This window comes from Mustela nivalis, assembly GCF_964662115.1.
Source record: "Mustela nivalis genome assembly, chromosome: 1".
Classification (NCBI taxonomy): Eukaryota; Metazoa; Chordata; class Mammalia; order Carnivora; family Mustelidae; genus Mustela; species Mustela nivalis.
Genome location: NC_139020.1, coordinates 92,955,742 through 92,971,961, shown reverse-complemented (window position 1 = coordinate 92,971,961; position 16,220 = coordinate 92,955,742). Strand labels below are relative to the sequence as shown.

General features: G+C 44.6%; 1 protein-coding gene across 7 annotated transcripts in view; it reads left to right on the top strand.

Annotated features, from left to right (window-relative positions):
• The window catches only part of TNIK (TRAF2 and NCK interacting kinase), a 378,322-nt gene that overhangs the window by 273,772 nt on the left and 88,330 nt on the right, over positions 1-16,220 (top strand). For all 7 annotated transcript variants that reach the window (XM_082688671.1, XM_082688665.1, XM_082688670.1 and 4 more), the window contains exons 9-11: positions 464-542; positions 8,757-8,932; positions 13,503-13,569. In XM_082688671.1, coding sequence (XP_082544797.1) covers positions 464-542; positions 8,757-8,932; positions 13,503-13,569 — 322 coding nt within the window. The remainder of the gene's footprint in view (positions 1-463; positions 543-8,756; positions 8,933-13,502; positions 13,570-16,220) is intronic.

Here is a 16,220-nt window from a genome sequence, read left to right as displayed (position 1 = left end):
ATACAGAGAGAAAGGTGTTCTGGTCTAGTGCTTTAGACTCTAAAAAATTTATGCGGATAGCACTGCATGTGTATGAACCTTCAGTGTGTAAGAAATGGCCCATCTAGCTTTCATTTTATGACTTAGACTTTTACAAATTAAGAATAACCTGCCATTTCCATTGTGGTCGTTACCCTGATACTGTTCACTCTGAATCTGAGATGTTTTTTATAGCAAAGCAAAGACTTTGACCCTTTAACTTGGTTTTCTTACATATGAAATAGAAGTAGAAATGTTAACAGTGGACAGTTGATATGCAAATTTTATGAGACTTCTGTGATTCGACATCCGCTCTGTTGAATGCTCAGCACATAGAAGCTTGACAGTCTTCTGACTTTGCTCACTGGGCCTGTGCGGCCTCAGAGCCATTCGGACTGGGTTTGGCATCCTAACCTGAGCTGGCCCTTGCTTTGGTCTCTTGCAGCTCTCTGCGACATGCATCCCATGAGAGCCCTCTTCCTCATCCCCCGGAACCCAGCGCCTCGCCTGAAGTCGAAGAAGTGGTGAGTCTGGTCTTCGGGGCTTTGCCAATCCTAGGGCAGGGTCTTCCTGCGATGCTCTCTTGGATGAGCTCAGATCCTTAGGTCGAGCTGCATGATGAGACCAACATATACCAAGACCTGGGGGGTGACTTTCCATAGGTTATCACTCATCTTAAAGCAGGTATTAAGTACCTACTATTTGCGCCGCAAGTCTTGATCATCAAGGTAAGGAGCTAGTAGCTAAAGTGAGTCGTGGAACCCAAGTAATAACATGAAAGCTCTTGGATTTATCAGCCTCCTAAGAAATAGCTTGCCTGACAGCTCAAGACATCTCATCAGAGAGGGTGAGAGTTCCAAGAGTCAGCTGGCCAGGTTGGCTGGCTTTTCTTCTACTCCTTAACATGGTAATTCCGTTCAGTACATACACACACCTGGTAACATGAGGGATGATTTCACTGGTCTGTGCATAATTATTTGTAACATTTGTTTTTATTATCGCTTTCCCTTTATGACACATGATACTGGCTCCTTATTTGGGCAGTGATACAAACTTCCCATGTAATAAAGTTATTCACACCAGAAATTGACCTAATTTAAAGAAAAATACCAAGTGGTACTAGGCTGGATGATGGAAGAGCCGGGTTAAAAGTTGTGTTGGCAGAGGGGCTCCTGGGTGGCTCAGTTGGCTAAGCCTCTGACTCTTGATCTCAGCTCAGGTTTTGATCTCAGGGTCATGAGTTCAAGCCCCCTGTTGGGTTCCAGGCTGGGTGTGGAGCCTACTTAAAAGACAAACAAGCAAACAAAAAAATTGTGTTGGTAATATACGACTGACTCGAGTTTGGGAAATACAGTTCTGTAGGTTACACCAGAAATTGCACTTTTGTGTGTACGTATATCAGTGTCTTTGTACCTTATCACTGCGTAACAAAAATTCATGGCTCCTTTCTTCTCCCTGTGTATATGATGTATCCTGATACCTCCCAATACATTCTTGAAGCTCTGATTGCCCTGGCCTGGGGCCAATTCCTGGACCACTTAGGATCCCCTGTCTTTTTCTAGAGGCATATTCTGGGCTGTTAGAGAATGAAGGCTCAAGACCTTTCTGCCCCTTTTCATACTCATGATCACTTCACGATCACCCTGGACTGGGACTGGGACCATTATGTTTCACCCCTTCCCACCCACAACCTCACCCTCCGCTACACAGAGAGCAGTCTAAATCAAACAGTCACCTGGTAGTGACATAGCAACCCCGGTGAAACAAGAGAAAGGCACATGACACAGGGAAGAGAGGGAACCAGCCAGAGGGGACTGGCAGCCCCGAGTTGCCAAGGCCGGCAGAGGAAGAGCTTGAGGGTTGCTATTGGAAACGAGGGAGGGGGAGCAGCCCTGCTCCTCCTCCCTACGGAGGGTCACGGTATGAGCCAGTCATTCTCTCCCCAGCAACAGCCTTCCATTGGGCACCTGTACGGCACATGACCAGCAAGGCCTGGACACCCTGCTTCCTCCCTTCTCCCCAGAACAGGCTCCCTCGGAAAGAATTTGTCTTGGTTCCTTCCTAGGAAGCACCAAAGCCCTCTGCTAGCTTTCTGCTTGTTCTTCGTGCCAAGTCTCTCTGCCCCCCATATACACACTGTATATAGTGGGCTTTACTTACCCTGTGCCCGCCCTCCCTTCCCGCTCCCTGCTCCCTGCTGGACAGATGTTTCCGGGGTTCAGCCCGCAGAGAACAAACTGCCATCCACACGTGTTTTACGTTTGGTCAGCACATTGTGGCCACACGCCGTGTCTGGGGAACATTGGTATTAATTACCAACTTTTAGGAATCTGGGGACTGAGCACCACATTCAGATTTCGGGCCTTTTCTGCAAAGATGAGGCATTACTGCCCAGCTGAGTGGCTCCTGCTTCTTTTAGGGTACCAGGTGGCCCTTCTGCCCATTGCCACCTCTCCCCAGCTCTGAAGCTGGAGTCTGTTGGTCACTGTGCTTGTCCTGTTTTCCTCTTATCCTGGGCCTGCACTGTCCTTTGCATGACCTCTCTGTTCCCTTAGCAAAGTGGATGAACAGCCCCTGCACTGCAGTTTGGGATTTTCATTGATCCCGCTCCCAAAAAGTGCAACTCTGCATTGACCTTGTTTGAGAATAAGGAAAATACAGGCTGACTTTTCTCCTTCTAACCTTAGACAACAGGAAATAATTCTGGTGGTGTTGCCAGGAGCTGGATCAGTCCAGGGACAGTGAGGAGGTCAGGCCTCCATCTCACCCAGCCTCCCTGACTCCAAAGGAGAGCCAGTGAGCAGTGGGAGTGCCGCACTGCCAGACAGAGGGGAAATGACTTGGCTGTTTGAGAGAGTGAGTGGGAAAACAGAAGCCCTGGTGAAAGACTCTTTCTCACTCAGAACCTGGCCTTTATAAGATGGCCACGCAGCCCATCCACTCCGCCGCACCCCCCACCCCAATCCTTGCAGTCCCTGCCCCGGGCCATAGGAAACAGGATGTGGCTCCCAATTCTCCACAATAGAATTCTACTTTTTTTTTTTTTAATTTATTTGATGGAGAGAAAGAGACAGGGGGAGCAGGAGAAGGAGAGGCAGGCTCCCCATTGAGCAGGGAGCCCAATGTGGAGCTGGATCCCAGGACCCTGGGGTCATGACCTGAGTTGAAGGCAGATGCTTAACCAGCTGAACCACCCAGGCGCCCCAGTGGAATTCAACTTTTTTAAGTGAAAATATGTAAGCGCTGCAGAGTACTTTCTTGAATAACCAGGTCCAAAGCGATTTAAAATAAGTTAGGGTTTGCTTTAATATGCCCTAGTGTTTCGGAGGAAGTGAAATATTTTAGCTGTTTTCTTTCATTTTTTAAGGGAGAGGATCCCTCTCCCCGCCCATCAGGAGAAACAAAACTCCAAAACTCCAAAAACTCCAAAACTCCAAAATGTTCTTTCCGTGTATTTTCTGGCTAATGAATGATAGAGGAAGTACACTATTCTCAGGGTGTATATCAAAGCACCGCCAAAGGGGGCACCATTGTGGTAGAGATGGGCCATGAACTCTTTACAATAAGCATTAAGTTGAGGGTCATTTCCAACTACTTGCAGAACCTACAACATACGGGACATATAAGGCATATGTGTGTTGTAGACTCAGTAATTTCTCTGTGTGTGTGTGTGTGTTTAATACATATATATATGTATTATATATATATATATTATATTTATATATATGTATACATCTATATATAAATATATGATTTTAACCACAACCCCCAGCCAGGTGCTCTGAGTCCTCAGTTCTGCAGCTCTAAGACGGAGGCTTGGGTGGGTTATGTTCCTTGCAAAGGTCTGTACAATCTGTTAGTTTCTCAGGTTTGTCACCCCTGTTCCCTCTACTGGATCATCCGGTCTCTTAAGTTCAAGGTTTTGACTGATAGAGAATGGGATACTGATCCCTTAGTTGAACATTATTTTCCTGTGCTTTAATATTAGGAAAAGAAAGGCAGGAGCACTGCTCTTTGCTCCTTCCTTGTTGGCAGGGGGCGTTGGGGGAAGTACCCACTCACCAGAACCTGGCCCTTTCTTCCCCCCATCAGCAAGATGAGGAGAGGCCTCAGTGCCGAGCAAGTCATGTGGTCAAGGCTCCCGTCAATGCCCAGGTGGCCCAGCCATTCAGTAATTAGGTCTCTGAGAAGATTTTAACCTCAGTCGAATTAGAGGCCAAGGATGCTCTCAGCCCCTGTCTCCATGTCACCACGGGCAAATGAGCAGTGAGCTGGGACTCCCATTTCCTCCTCCTTCTCTACACATGGCCTGACTCCACCCACATGGGCCAACCATCTCCTTCAACACAATTCCTCTCCTTTCTCTTCCCACCATGCTCACCCTCGCTCCCTGCCCTACCCAATGGTACAATTTCCCACAGGAGTTTCTGGAGAAACTCAGGGATAACTTCATTCCCGTAAAAGAGGGTTGATCTGTTTCTTTCCCCCATGCTCTTTCAATATGACGATTCTACACAGGCAAAGAAGTACTTGACGATGATCATTAGAAAAATTGTAACTGCTTCTGGGCATTAATACAAGTCTGATGAATCACTGACCTCTACCTCTGAAACGAATAATATCTTATATATTAATTAATTGAATTTAAATTTAAAAATTAAATAAATAAATACAATGAATAAATACATCTCTAAAAAAAAAAAAAAGAAAAATCTTAAGTGCCTGTCATTGGAAAGAGACATGAGGTTCCTTGGCCCAGCACACTTGTGCTCCAGATGAAGACCAGAGGCTTGGTGAGGTGAACTGGCTTAGCCAGGCTCCCAGGTTCCTCATTGCTAGATCCAGCCTAGAATCCTTGCCTTCTGATTTCACTCCAAAGCTTATAGTCCCTCCTACTATTTTATGAGACACCAGTTCTGATTCTTGGTAGGTTATCAGGCACTGTTCTTTGTTGTTGTGTTTTTTTAAAGATTTACTTATTTATTTTTAAGAGAGAGCAGCAGCACGGGTAGGGGGTGCAGAGGGACAGGGTGACAGACAGAGAATCTCTAGCAGACTCCTCGTTGAGTATGGAGCCTGACGTGGGGCTCCATCTCACAACCCTGAGGTCACGACCTGAGCTGAAATGGAGAGCCCAACACTCAACTGACTGTGTTGTCACCCAAGCGCCCCAGACACTTTTGTTTTTTAAGAAATGACAAAGTTATTTGTGTGTGTGTGTGTGTGTGTGTGTGTGTGTGTGTGTGTTCTAAATGAAATAATAATAGTAGAAAGCAAATATCAGAAAATACTTCAAATTAACTGAATTTTCTAGTAGTAATGTGACTTTGGACTTTGTTAAAATCAAAACAAAAATTGCTGCACGGATTTTTTAAATTAACCTTTTTTGTGTGGTCTCCTTGGAGATAATGGTCCCGTTGACTGTTCCTCTAGCATATCTAACCCAAATATATATGAAATAATTCCCTTTAAGAACACTACACTATTCGGTTCCACAGAGGTTGAACTTCAAATTTCTACCTCCAGCCCTAAAGGCAGAGAGATTCCCATTGTTTAAGCCTGGTGATGATCGGGCTTGCCGGGACCTTGTGAACACAGCGATGGTAGTAGTCGCAACAACAGCAAACATAAGTACAGGTTATGATGTAACTGGCTCAGTGCTAAGTATTTCACATGTGTTCATTCACTGAATCATCACAGCAGACTTTTGAGAGAAATCCTAACAATATCACCATCAGCAACCGGGGAAACTGAGGCACAGAGAAGTTAAATAATCTGCCCGAAGTCACACAGTTAAGTGATAGAGCCCAATGTAGAGGAGAAGGGTCATTCTGGGCAAATGCAAATTCGAAAACTCAAACTACATTTAGGGAGTCCCAGGTTACCGAAAACTTTTAGACAAACTGGTTATAATGATTAATGTGATAATCTTTCAGGCATGTTTAATTCCTTGAACACAATTAAATATAAAAGCCAAGAAACTCCAGGAAGATAAAGTGTTTGGTGAGGCTGGTTTTAGATCCGGGACTTCCCACTGTAAACACCAAACATGAACTTCTCTGTCTCCAGGCCAGTCCTAGGGGAATCAGTATGATTAATCTTGGGCATTTTTTTTTTTTTAAAAGAGACAGAGCTAAATTCCCAGCAGCAGAGATGCAAACAATAAAATTATAGAAATGTACTTTAAACCTATTAGACCAATTGGGAAATAATCAAGTGGTGTGCAACTGAGGGGAAGGGTTTTTACTTTTAATTAAATGTGTAATTAAGCATATTGATTCTTTGGTCACACTAACTTAACTAAGAGCCAATGAATCTTTCTTTGAAGATTGGTTTTAAGGAAGGATTATTTTCTCTTCAAATGATACCATTTTAAGAAGACATGAGACATGAGAAGACATGAGATATGAGAAGACATGAGCTTTGTGGTCCTGCACATCTTGGCCCAACCTTTGGATGCAGAGTTATTCTCCTGAAGATCTCTGAAGGTCCCTTCCCACTGAAAGAGGTGGCGGAAGAAGGGCTCTGTACCGCAGTTCGTTCTGCTGAAGTCTGAACACACCCTCCTCCCAGAGATGCCACTGCCTTCTTTTAGGCGTCGGTATTGGGGAATGGAATGTACAGTTTTTCAAACTGGATCTCGTGTTTAAATTGGGCGTGATTTCTTTTATTTAGCACCTTCTAATTAATAGTTGAGCACTTTATTAAAGAAAGCACTTCCTTCTAGTTGCAAGCAGGAAAAAAAAAGCGCCTTCATTTGCATTTCTCCTGAATATTTAACAGTTCCCTGTCTTAATTTGTTTTTGTTTTTATGTTCTCAATACTGATTTTTCTACCTAGAAAAGCGCCATGTGGAATTTGTCTGTTTCCTCATGCGGGTTAACCTTGTTCTCTTCAAGTTATTCCTCAGGCCAGCCCATTAGTCCATGAGGCTTCTTTCCCACAGTCTCTCCTTAGATAGAGGGTGTCACGTTTGTGCCTCCACAGATTTGGCTGGTGGGCCTGAAAAAGAAAGCGTATTCAACACTGTGTCCTCTCCAAACCTCCCTTCCTGTCCCTCACAAGCACAGATTGGAAAGGAGCCATTTCGCACACTTGTCCGGAACTCACATCTGATAACCATGGGGGCATTCATTCGTTCATCAAGCATCTGGGGGCAGGAGGGGTGCTCTGGCTAGAGATGACTCAGGCCCGTGGGACACTGGAGACTGCCAGTGTGGAGGAAGCCGGGGACCATGAAGGACACACAAGAAGGTGTCTCCAGTGTCCACCCTGTTACAACTGTTTTTCACAGTCCACAGGGCGGCCGGAGTGACCCCAAGCATAGCTGGGTTCATCTACTTCTATGTTAAATAATTTAAAAGCTTGAAGTTAGCTTAGAAATTTGGGGAGGATAAAAATAGGAATAATCAGTCCTTTAAAATCACGAGTAAGATGAGAAACTGCTTTGACCTGGGCCGAAGGGGAGAGTGGTGCATCTGTGAATGGCCTCTTGTATTTGAATTTTAAATAACATGCCCACCGCTGTGTTCTGCGTGACAAGGACAGCTTTCAAGCCTGCAGTCTGTGCGGAGGGCATGCCGGCCAGCCCAGGCAAGCAGGCTCCTGGGATCCGCTCATGTTACTCCACAGTACTCCACAGGAGGGCGACGGAGAGCACAAAATGGATTCCCTCTTGCTCGGAGCAGAGCAGGGCAGCAGAGAGGGCCACCCGAGTTCCCTTAAGGCCTCTGAGGGTGATATGCCAAGCTGCCAGTGGAACACACCAGAAAGGCATGCTATATAGTCGTGAAGTAATTATTTATGATGCTGGACAATTTCTTGGAACTCTTAACAAGAACATGCATGCCCAACTCATGAATCATAGCGAAAGTCCACCGTTGTTTCTACCACCGTGTGGACTTCCTCCCCTGCTCACTGCCGTGGTGTCTCTCACCAGCTCTCCCCTGCCCTGGGCCTCTCTGGCACAGGGTTTATCTTTGAGGAAATAGTGCCTTTCTAGAGAGAGATAAGTGCACTTCTGGTATGAACTTAGTCCCCAAACTTCCAAGTCCTTAGGTTGATAAAAAAAACATACACATACACCCTGTTCTTATTAATTAGAGAGCAAAGTGCAAAAGTAATTTTGAAATCACCGGTTAGAAAATTTGCTTAACCAAGTTCACTTTACCAAGTAAGAGTCTTTCTCATTTCTATAAAATGTACTCTTCCTTACCTACCCAACCTTGATTTTGCTCTCCTCCGGCTTGCATTTTCTGCCTCATCTAGACAGCTTACCTCAGTGTTTCCCGATGTGTAGTGTGCTCAACCCCAGCCTTCGTTTTTCACCCTTTCCTGCCTCCCTGAACTGTCTTCCCAGAGTGATTTCCTCTTCCTTCTTTAAAGCCCAGGTCAGGCTTCCTTATTACAACATACCTTCCAGATATGAGTCTCACCAAGGTCCTTCTCTTCTCCGATTCCTTTTGGTCTCATGGGTGATATTACACATAAACTGTGCAAAAATGCTCTTATGCGTGTAACTCCCATACATTGCCTGAACTGTGTGCTGTTGGTGACAGTGGCTTTGAACCCCATTTTGCCTAATAAAGTTCTAGACCTCCTCTGTGATTGGTTGATCCCTGTGTTGGCTAATGGAACCTATTTTCTTCTTCTTTTCATGGTCGTGTTTTAGAAAATGGAAGTTTGGTTTTTTCTTTGGATTGTCTTTTATCTGTGGATTCCTCTCTTTCGTGTGGCAGGTCAAAAAAATTCCAGTCATTTATTGAGAGCTGCTTGGTAAAGAATCACAGTCAGCGACCAGCAACAGAACAATTGATGAAGCATCCATTTATACGAGACCAACCTAACGAACGACAGGTCCGCATTCAACTCAAGGACCATATCGACAGAACAAAGAAGAAGCGAGGAGAGAAAGGTTAGAAGCACATTTGTATCTCAGCAAAGGAAACAAAAGAGGGAGCAGGCCATGGGCTCTCGGTATATTTGGAGGTGGCCGTGAGGGTTTCAGATAGGCCTGCGTTATTCTTTCGTGTGAGGGGCTGCCTCTGGACTCGCAGCCTGTAGGCATCAGTGGAGTGAGACTGTGAAGTGGAATCTTCATGAGAGGAACTGTAAGGAATATTCCCTTTTCCAGGCCCTGACAAAAAGTCATGTTGAGTAATACTATGAAGTGGTTTAGTATGACAAGTGATTTTCTTAGTTCAAACGAATATTCATGTTGTAAAAACTAAAAATCGACAGAAGACTACCTAAAAAAAAAAAAACACTGAGTTGACATTTTTCTATACCGGCGGTCTTCAACATATACGTTTTTGTGCTCCGAGGCTTATTTCAAATTTACTGCAGAAATCAGAACGAAAAGGGGAAAAAAAAGTCAGAACGAATTTTCTTAGAGTCACAGGGTTGCCAGACTTGGTATAGAGAACATTCATTGGACCTTGAGCTAGAACATCATCTAATGTACTTCTTTATTTTATAGAGTCAAAACTCTTATCTCTTATGGCTCTTGCTCTTGTACCACACTGTCTCCTCAGTGTGTCAGTGGAAAGAACATGAGGCAAACTTGGAGCCCTGGGACTGTATCTTGGTTGTCTGAATAGAGACTCAGACCTCCTTGTCTAGCAACCTGACTACGGAGAAAGCTCACGTGGTCTGGGGCAGGTTTTACGCATTTTAAAGTTGAGAGTTGGTGGGTAGGAAGTATGGAAGGTTGAGTTATGGGGAGGAAAGGGAAAGATCCAGATGACAGAAAGGGTGCTTCCTCCCTGCGTGGAGGCAGGAGGAGCAGCAGGGAAGGGGGAAGGAGGGGTGACACTGAGGAGACATTATAGGGCTGGCGAGATGAGCCCGTAGCGTGTGCGGAGTGGGGGGGAAAGGGGAAGGCCAGGCACCAAGGGCGTGAGGCACTTGGCCATGTGCTTTTTCTCACTTCTGTCCTGGACACTGTTCTCTGTCCTTTCTAAGCCAGATGGAGCACTGGAGGGTGGTGGGCAGCCCAGGACGGAGGGCGCTCTCCTTTTATTTGAATTCCCCTTCTTTGCATCTGCTGTTGCTGTCTGTAACGTGGCGAGGTGGGAGCAGGTGTGTGGGGTGGGCGGTGAGCAGTGTGAGGCAAGACTGGGCAGACGTGAGGGCAGCGGGGGGCCAAACAGGAGGAGAAACCCTCAGTGAAGGTTCAAGGGAAGAGTTTCTTCCTGGCTGCCAGCCTCAGGAACTCAGGGAAATTATGCGATCAGGTTCAACTCAGGAGATTATGAGGTTACGCCAAAAAGGAGGCCCATCACCTGAACTAATAAAATAGTGTATGTCAACTATACTTTAATTAAAAAAAATAATAATAACACTGTTCAATGTTTGGGGACCAAAGTATTTTTTCCTTCAAGTACTAAGTAGAAAATGAAGCTTCATTGGCTATTTTGATGGAATGTAAAATTTTTACAGCCGTGGAAAATAAATACATACATAAAAATCCCAAACAAAACAAAAAATGAAAATAAAGGAGCCCCATCTCCAGTTCGTCGTGGGTGGAGAGGGAAGAGTGTCTGTTAGAAGTTGCTGGAAAGGGAACTGGAGGAACCAGGAAGAACCAGGGTTGAGAGAAAAAAGGTAAATCAAGATCAAAATATTCCAGCACTGGGGCGCCTGGAAGGCATGGTCGGTTAAGTGCCTGACTCTTGATTTCAGCTCAGGTCATGATCTCAGCGTCGTTAGATCAAGCCCTGGGTCGGGCTCCATGCTGAGTGCTGAGGGTGGGGTCTGCTTGACTAAGGGTGAGAATATGCTTGAGACTCTCTCTCTCCCTCTCCCTCTGCCCCTGCTCCTCCCACCTCTCCAAAAAAAAAAAAAAAAAAAAAAGTTCCAGAACCGATTTTTCATCAAACACACCACCATTAAAAGGCTGACTTCTCTATTCTCTTTCCTTGGGCCTGTTGCTCCCAGATTCAAATTCTGAGTTCACATTCTAGCTCTACCCCCAAATAGTTACATGAACTTCATCCCAGTTTTCTCAACTTTAAAATAAGAGAGGGGATATGATAGTAATCAGTATCGCCTGGCAGTGTCGTAGATTAAATGAGAGAAGGCATTAAAATGTTTAATACAATGTCTGGCATATACACATACTCAATAAATATTAGCTATTCTTATATAAATAGTTCTTTATTGACCTATAATTTTTCAGCACAATTCAGAGTAATTTCTGAGGACTCATGACCTCTTTCCCTTTGACCTGTGAGTAGTATGGGTAAAGCTTGTGCCTTGGGTTGTTTTTGCATTTAGGGGGCACAGATGCTAGAATGTGACTCAGAACTCCCCTTTCTATGACAATGGACTATTTTTAATGTGTTCCTTCTCTGCAGAGTAGAAGAGTAAGATTCTCGGTAGGAGATGAACTCAGGAGTGCCCTGGTAATGTGAGGGACCTAATTCTGTTTAGGTTTAGAGCCATCAGAAGCCTTCTTTTTTGTCTGCTCCCCAGAAAGAGTGTCAGTCGATTGAGGTCTCATTCCATTTGCTCAGTTTTATCTAATGACTTAATTTATTTCCTCTAATACTTTCTCTCTCTCTTAGTAGCTCTAAGACCAGCTTTTGGTACAAACAAACAATTTAAATGAGAATTGATTTATGATTTTTTTAACCTGATATTATTTTTTCCTTAAGATATGTGGATATATTCAAATTTATGCCAATAATATAAAAACAATAAGACTGAATTCTGGTGAACTATTACAATTGAAGAGGCTGACAAATGAAGGTTTTACCCAGGAGAGTAGAAATATTTGGATTAATTGCATCCTTCTTTCCCTTGCTAGGATTTCCTTTGCTAGATAAAATTTCTGCATTTTCCCTCAAATTCTCTATTGATTCAGAAAAGTTTGGAATAGTCAACTCTCAATGTGGAATATCGAAACACTTTATGAAGGTCTTTTACATTTTGGTGAAATAATACTCAAAAAATAAGAGGCTCTAAAACCTCACGCATATTTAAACACTTGAAGCTAACTTGTGATTTTGAAAAATATACTTGAAGTCCGTGTGCTTTGGGCTCCTTTTCACTATCCCTTAATGGGGTGCAGAGGAGGGAAGGCAGTGTTTAGTTCTTATCATTGGTGCTGCCGCCTGGTGGTAACACAACCAAATTGCAGTTTTAGTTCCTTTTTAGGGCTGCACCAATGCCTTTAAAGCTATAATTACTAACCCACAACTATGAAAGGTTCATACGAATGTGACACCCTCCCTTGCTTAAAATTAAAAGCTCCTCCAAAATTCCCCAGTGCCCACAGAAAAGTCCTCAGCAAGGTATGTATAAGGATCAGGAAGTCATATTAGACATGCTGGGCTTACTCATTCCATCAGCTTTTCTCATGGCCAGACATCTAGCCATTCACAACTCACTGTGAACATGTCATGGCCTGTGCTATCGTCAGCCTACTCACGTGGTTATATTGCTTACAATGCCCTTTCCCACCACTTTCAGCTGTCATCTGCCTGGAACAGGGCCACCAACATTGTTGCAAGCAAGGCCTAGCTCATTTCCTCCTCAAAAAACTTTGCTGGGCCCTTCCCCAACTATGACAAAAGGAACTTCCCCTTTTCTCTGGTATCTCACTGCTCTTTTTATGAACTCCTATTTAGCATATAATATGTAGGAGAGAACACTAGTTTTAAAGTTGAAAAAATTCTGGATGGAATTCTAAATCCAAATCCGAGATCGAGCAACCAGTGTTTACTAAAAAGTCATTGGTTCTATCACTTACCCTCTTGTAATAGTATCTTTGCTTGAAAAGTGGGTAGTGTGTTAAAGGATTATGAAGCAAAATAAATAAGAGAACATAAGTCAGGTATCTAGCAGGTGACTAGCATGGGAGACACTCAAGAAAGAATAATTTAATAATCATGGCAGATCTAATGACCTACTTGTCCATCTTGCCCATTAGATTCTGATCTCCTCCAAAGCAAAGACTTAATCTTATTCATTATTACGTGTTAACCTGCTTAACATGTTATTGAATTAAATGAATGTCCCCAGTAGGTCATTTAACTCTATATTTCTAATAGCATGCACCGTCAAATTTCTTTCTGGTGATATCTAAAGACAATAAGTCATAATAAAACTCTTGCTTAAAAAATGATTATACAGACAGAAGTTAATAGTGGGCCAATGAAGATTGGTTTAGGTAGTCCTCTAATGGGAATTAACACAAACTGAACAATTATTTTTCAATTCCTTTCGTATGAACAGCAGGCATTAGGGACAGATATGTAGAGTCAGCTGGGACAGTCTTTTATGTGAATCTCATGTACTTGAATCCCGTTCACCTGTTGGAAACTGTTAGATCACAAGTCAGGAGGCCCGGAGCCTGTCCCAGGTCAGCATTAATGATAACTCTTTGCACCTCAGATCACTTATACATAAAGCAAGGGAGGTAGGATTGACTGAGCTGTAGCATCTTCTTGTTCACTAACATTCTGTGAGTCTCTCTTTAGATGAGACGGAGTACGAGTACAGCGGAAGTGAGGAAGAAGAGGAGGAGAATGACTCAGGAGAGCCCAGGTAGGAGAGCAAAAGCCCAGTCTTATTTTCACGTTCTGAACTATGCTTGTGTGGAACACACTTCCTTTTGATTTATTGGTTCATTTTTAAGAATCCAGCAAGGTGGTCTCATTTAATTTATTGCCCATGAACATACTCATTAATTTGGGAAAATGTCCCCAGGCAGACTCTTATAAAAATGTGGAAATCAGCGCATTCTTTATCTTGTCCCCTAAGATTTATGGTCTCTCTCCGAAGACCTTGTTTCCTCACATACAGAACATGTGGAATGGGTCGGAGACCATTATCTGGATGATGCCAGACTCAAAAGTCCTAAAACGATGACATTCAAGAGACCTAAGTGGTATTTTTGGACTCGAATTATTCAGTTCATGACTTCATACCTCTGAGAAGCCCACGTAGGCAGCCACTGTCCTTGCTGCATGTCTTGGTATTTTCACCACAAGCTAATCTGAGAGGAAATGATTTCCAGGAATTCAAATCACACTCTAGAGGGGAACCTTAAATAGAAAATGTCCTGCTCATTCCAGTTGTCATATATTGGACTCCCAGGATCAATGTCGCTTTGTCGTTCCGATCCGTGCCTTTCGAATTTCACTTGACATTGATTCCGACTTCCTTCCCGTCTGTTTGTGAATAAATAAGGTTAGTGTGCTCACATTGCCAGGATTTCTCTTCCATGAAAGAGGTCAGCTGGTGGCAGTGTGGTGAGTTGAGATGCACAGGCATATGCACTGTGGTCAGTGGCCCACACTTGGGAAGTGAGATTTATTGGGGAAAATGCACAAGCAGGAGGCTCACTGGGGGAAATGGGTCCCCATCCGCTAGCCATCCAAGGAGGAGACTTCGGTGGTCTGGGAGAAGTCATTCCCATACTACTGAGGCAAAGCTGCCTGCCCAGAAAAGGGGCCAGCTCAGTCATTGCTGCTAGAAGAAGCTGGTGGGTTCTTTTTCTGAGTGAATTCAGATCTACGAAGCTGAATTATTGCTCAACTACTAGAAGGGGGAGGGACATACAGAGCCATCCAGTTTTTCTCTATACCTGCTTATGGGCATTTTCAAGGTCAAAGACTGAAGGAGTATTTTTCCCTCCATCCGATGCTTTACACATTGGCTGCCCCCAATTTAGCTCCATAAAGACCATGTTTGTCAAGTAGCGACATAGAAAAGGAACATTCTTCTAAAGGCAGAGGTCCAAATGCCCTGCTCTCAGAGAAGCTGCGTGCTACTCTTCTTTTTCCAGAGCCCATGTCATGTCAGTGCTACTGATCACCCTCTGCAGAACCGGGAAGGCCTGTTTTAACTAGTACTTGCCAAACGGCATGTTAGGAGTCACTGAGCGGGCGGGCCAAACCGTGACTTAACACTTCGATAATTGTAACGAGTGATTATATCACATTGAAGATTATGTTCCAAGTCCTGTCTTATGGACTCATGTAATTAATCTTCATGAAATCCTGGAAGTAGAAAGGGACAGTGGTTATCTCATTTTAGAAATGGGGTAAGAGCCCAAAGATGGCGCCCAAGCCACACACCAAGTTAGTGATTGAGCCACTACGACAGCTCCAATCGCCTGACATTGATTCAGCATTGATTTATATTAATGGAGCTTCCTGGTGGACGTGGTTCCCCATGTGCCACTATCAGTCCACAGAGCTTGTGGCGCGGGTACATGAGCACTGTCACTTGGGGTTTGTTTGAGTGTTCTACACAAAAGCTGGACGTTTTAGAAGACGTGTGCTCATGGAATCCATGCACTCTCTGTAGGACCTCAAGAACGAAGCCTTTTTATGTCATCCGTAGGCATAGACGGCAGTCACACAGCACAGTGGTTACACTGTCCGACCCAGAATGATGCCCTTGTCAACTGCCACCAAACCTGCTCCCCCCGCCATTTGCCTCCCCAGTTGGCGTCACCCCCACTGTCCAGGCGCCAAGACAGAACCTGCAAGTCACCGCTCGCTCCACACACCGCACCTGTGAATAGGCTTCATGAACTCCGCCACCTTTGCTTTTCTCTGCCGCCATCCCCATGCCCCGCCCCACCCCACAGAGCCGCTGCAGGAACAGCCCAGCTGGTGGCCTTGCTTGACCTCTGCCCTCTGCAGACAGTTGTCCCTCGGCATCCAAACACATCCCATCATGTCGGTCTCCTGACTATAGCCTTTCTGTGCAGGGTTTCCATGCCACGTGCCTCCCCAGGGCTGCCTAGGTCCCTGGCCTCCTCCCGGGTCACCTCTCTCCTTCACTCTGCTCTGGGAAGTCCTCAGAGAGGCCCCACCTGTTCCCACCACAAGCTTCTCTACGTTTGCTTTCCTCTCTGCCAACAAGGTTCCTCTCCTACCTCTTCGTGGGACCGGCTCTTCATCCTTTGAGTCTCAGCTCATCTGGTACCTTCTCGGGGAGGTCTCCCCCGATAACCCCACCTGAAGCAAAACCTTTCATCCCTACCCCAGCCTCCTGCCACTGTCGCTCCTAAACTATCACATCTTCTATAGAGCCTGTTCATGTATGAAACTGTGTTATTTGTAGTCATTTGTCTAATTGTTTGTCTGTCTCTCTTTCCCACAAGAAGATAACAAGAAAGAGTTTGTTTAGCTCCTACTCTCATCAGGAGAGCCCATTACAGAGCCTGAGACCTAGAAGCGGCT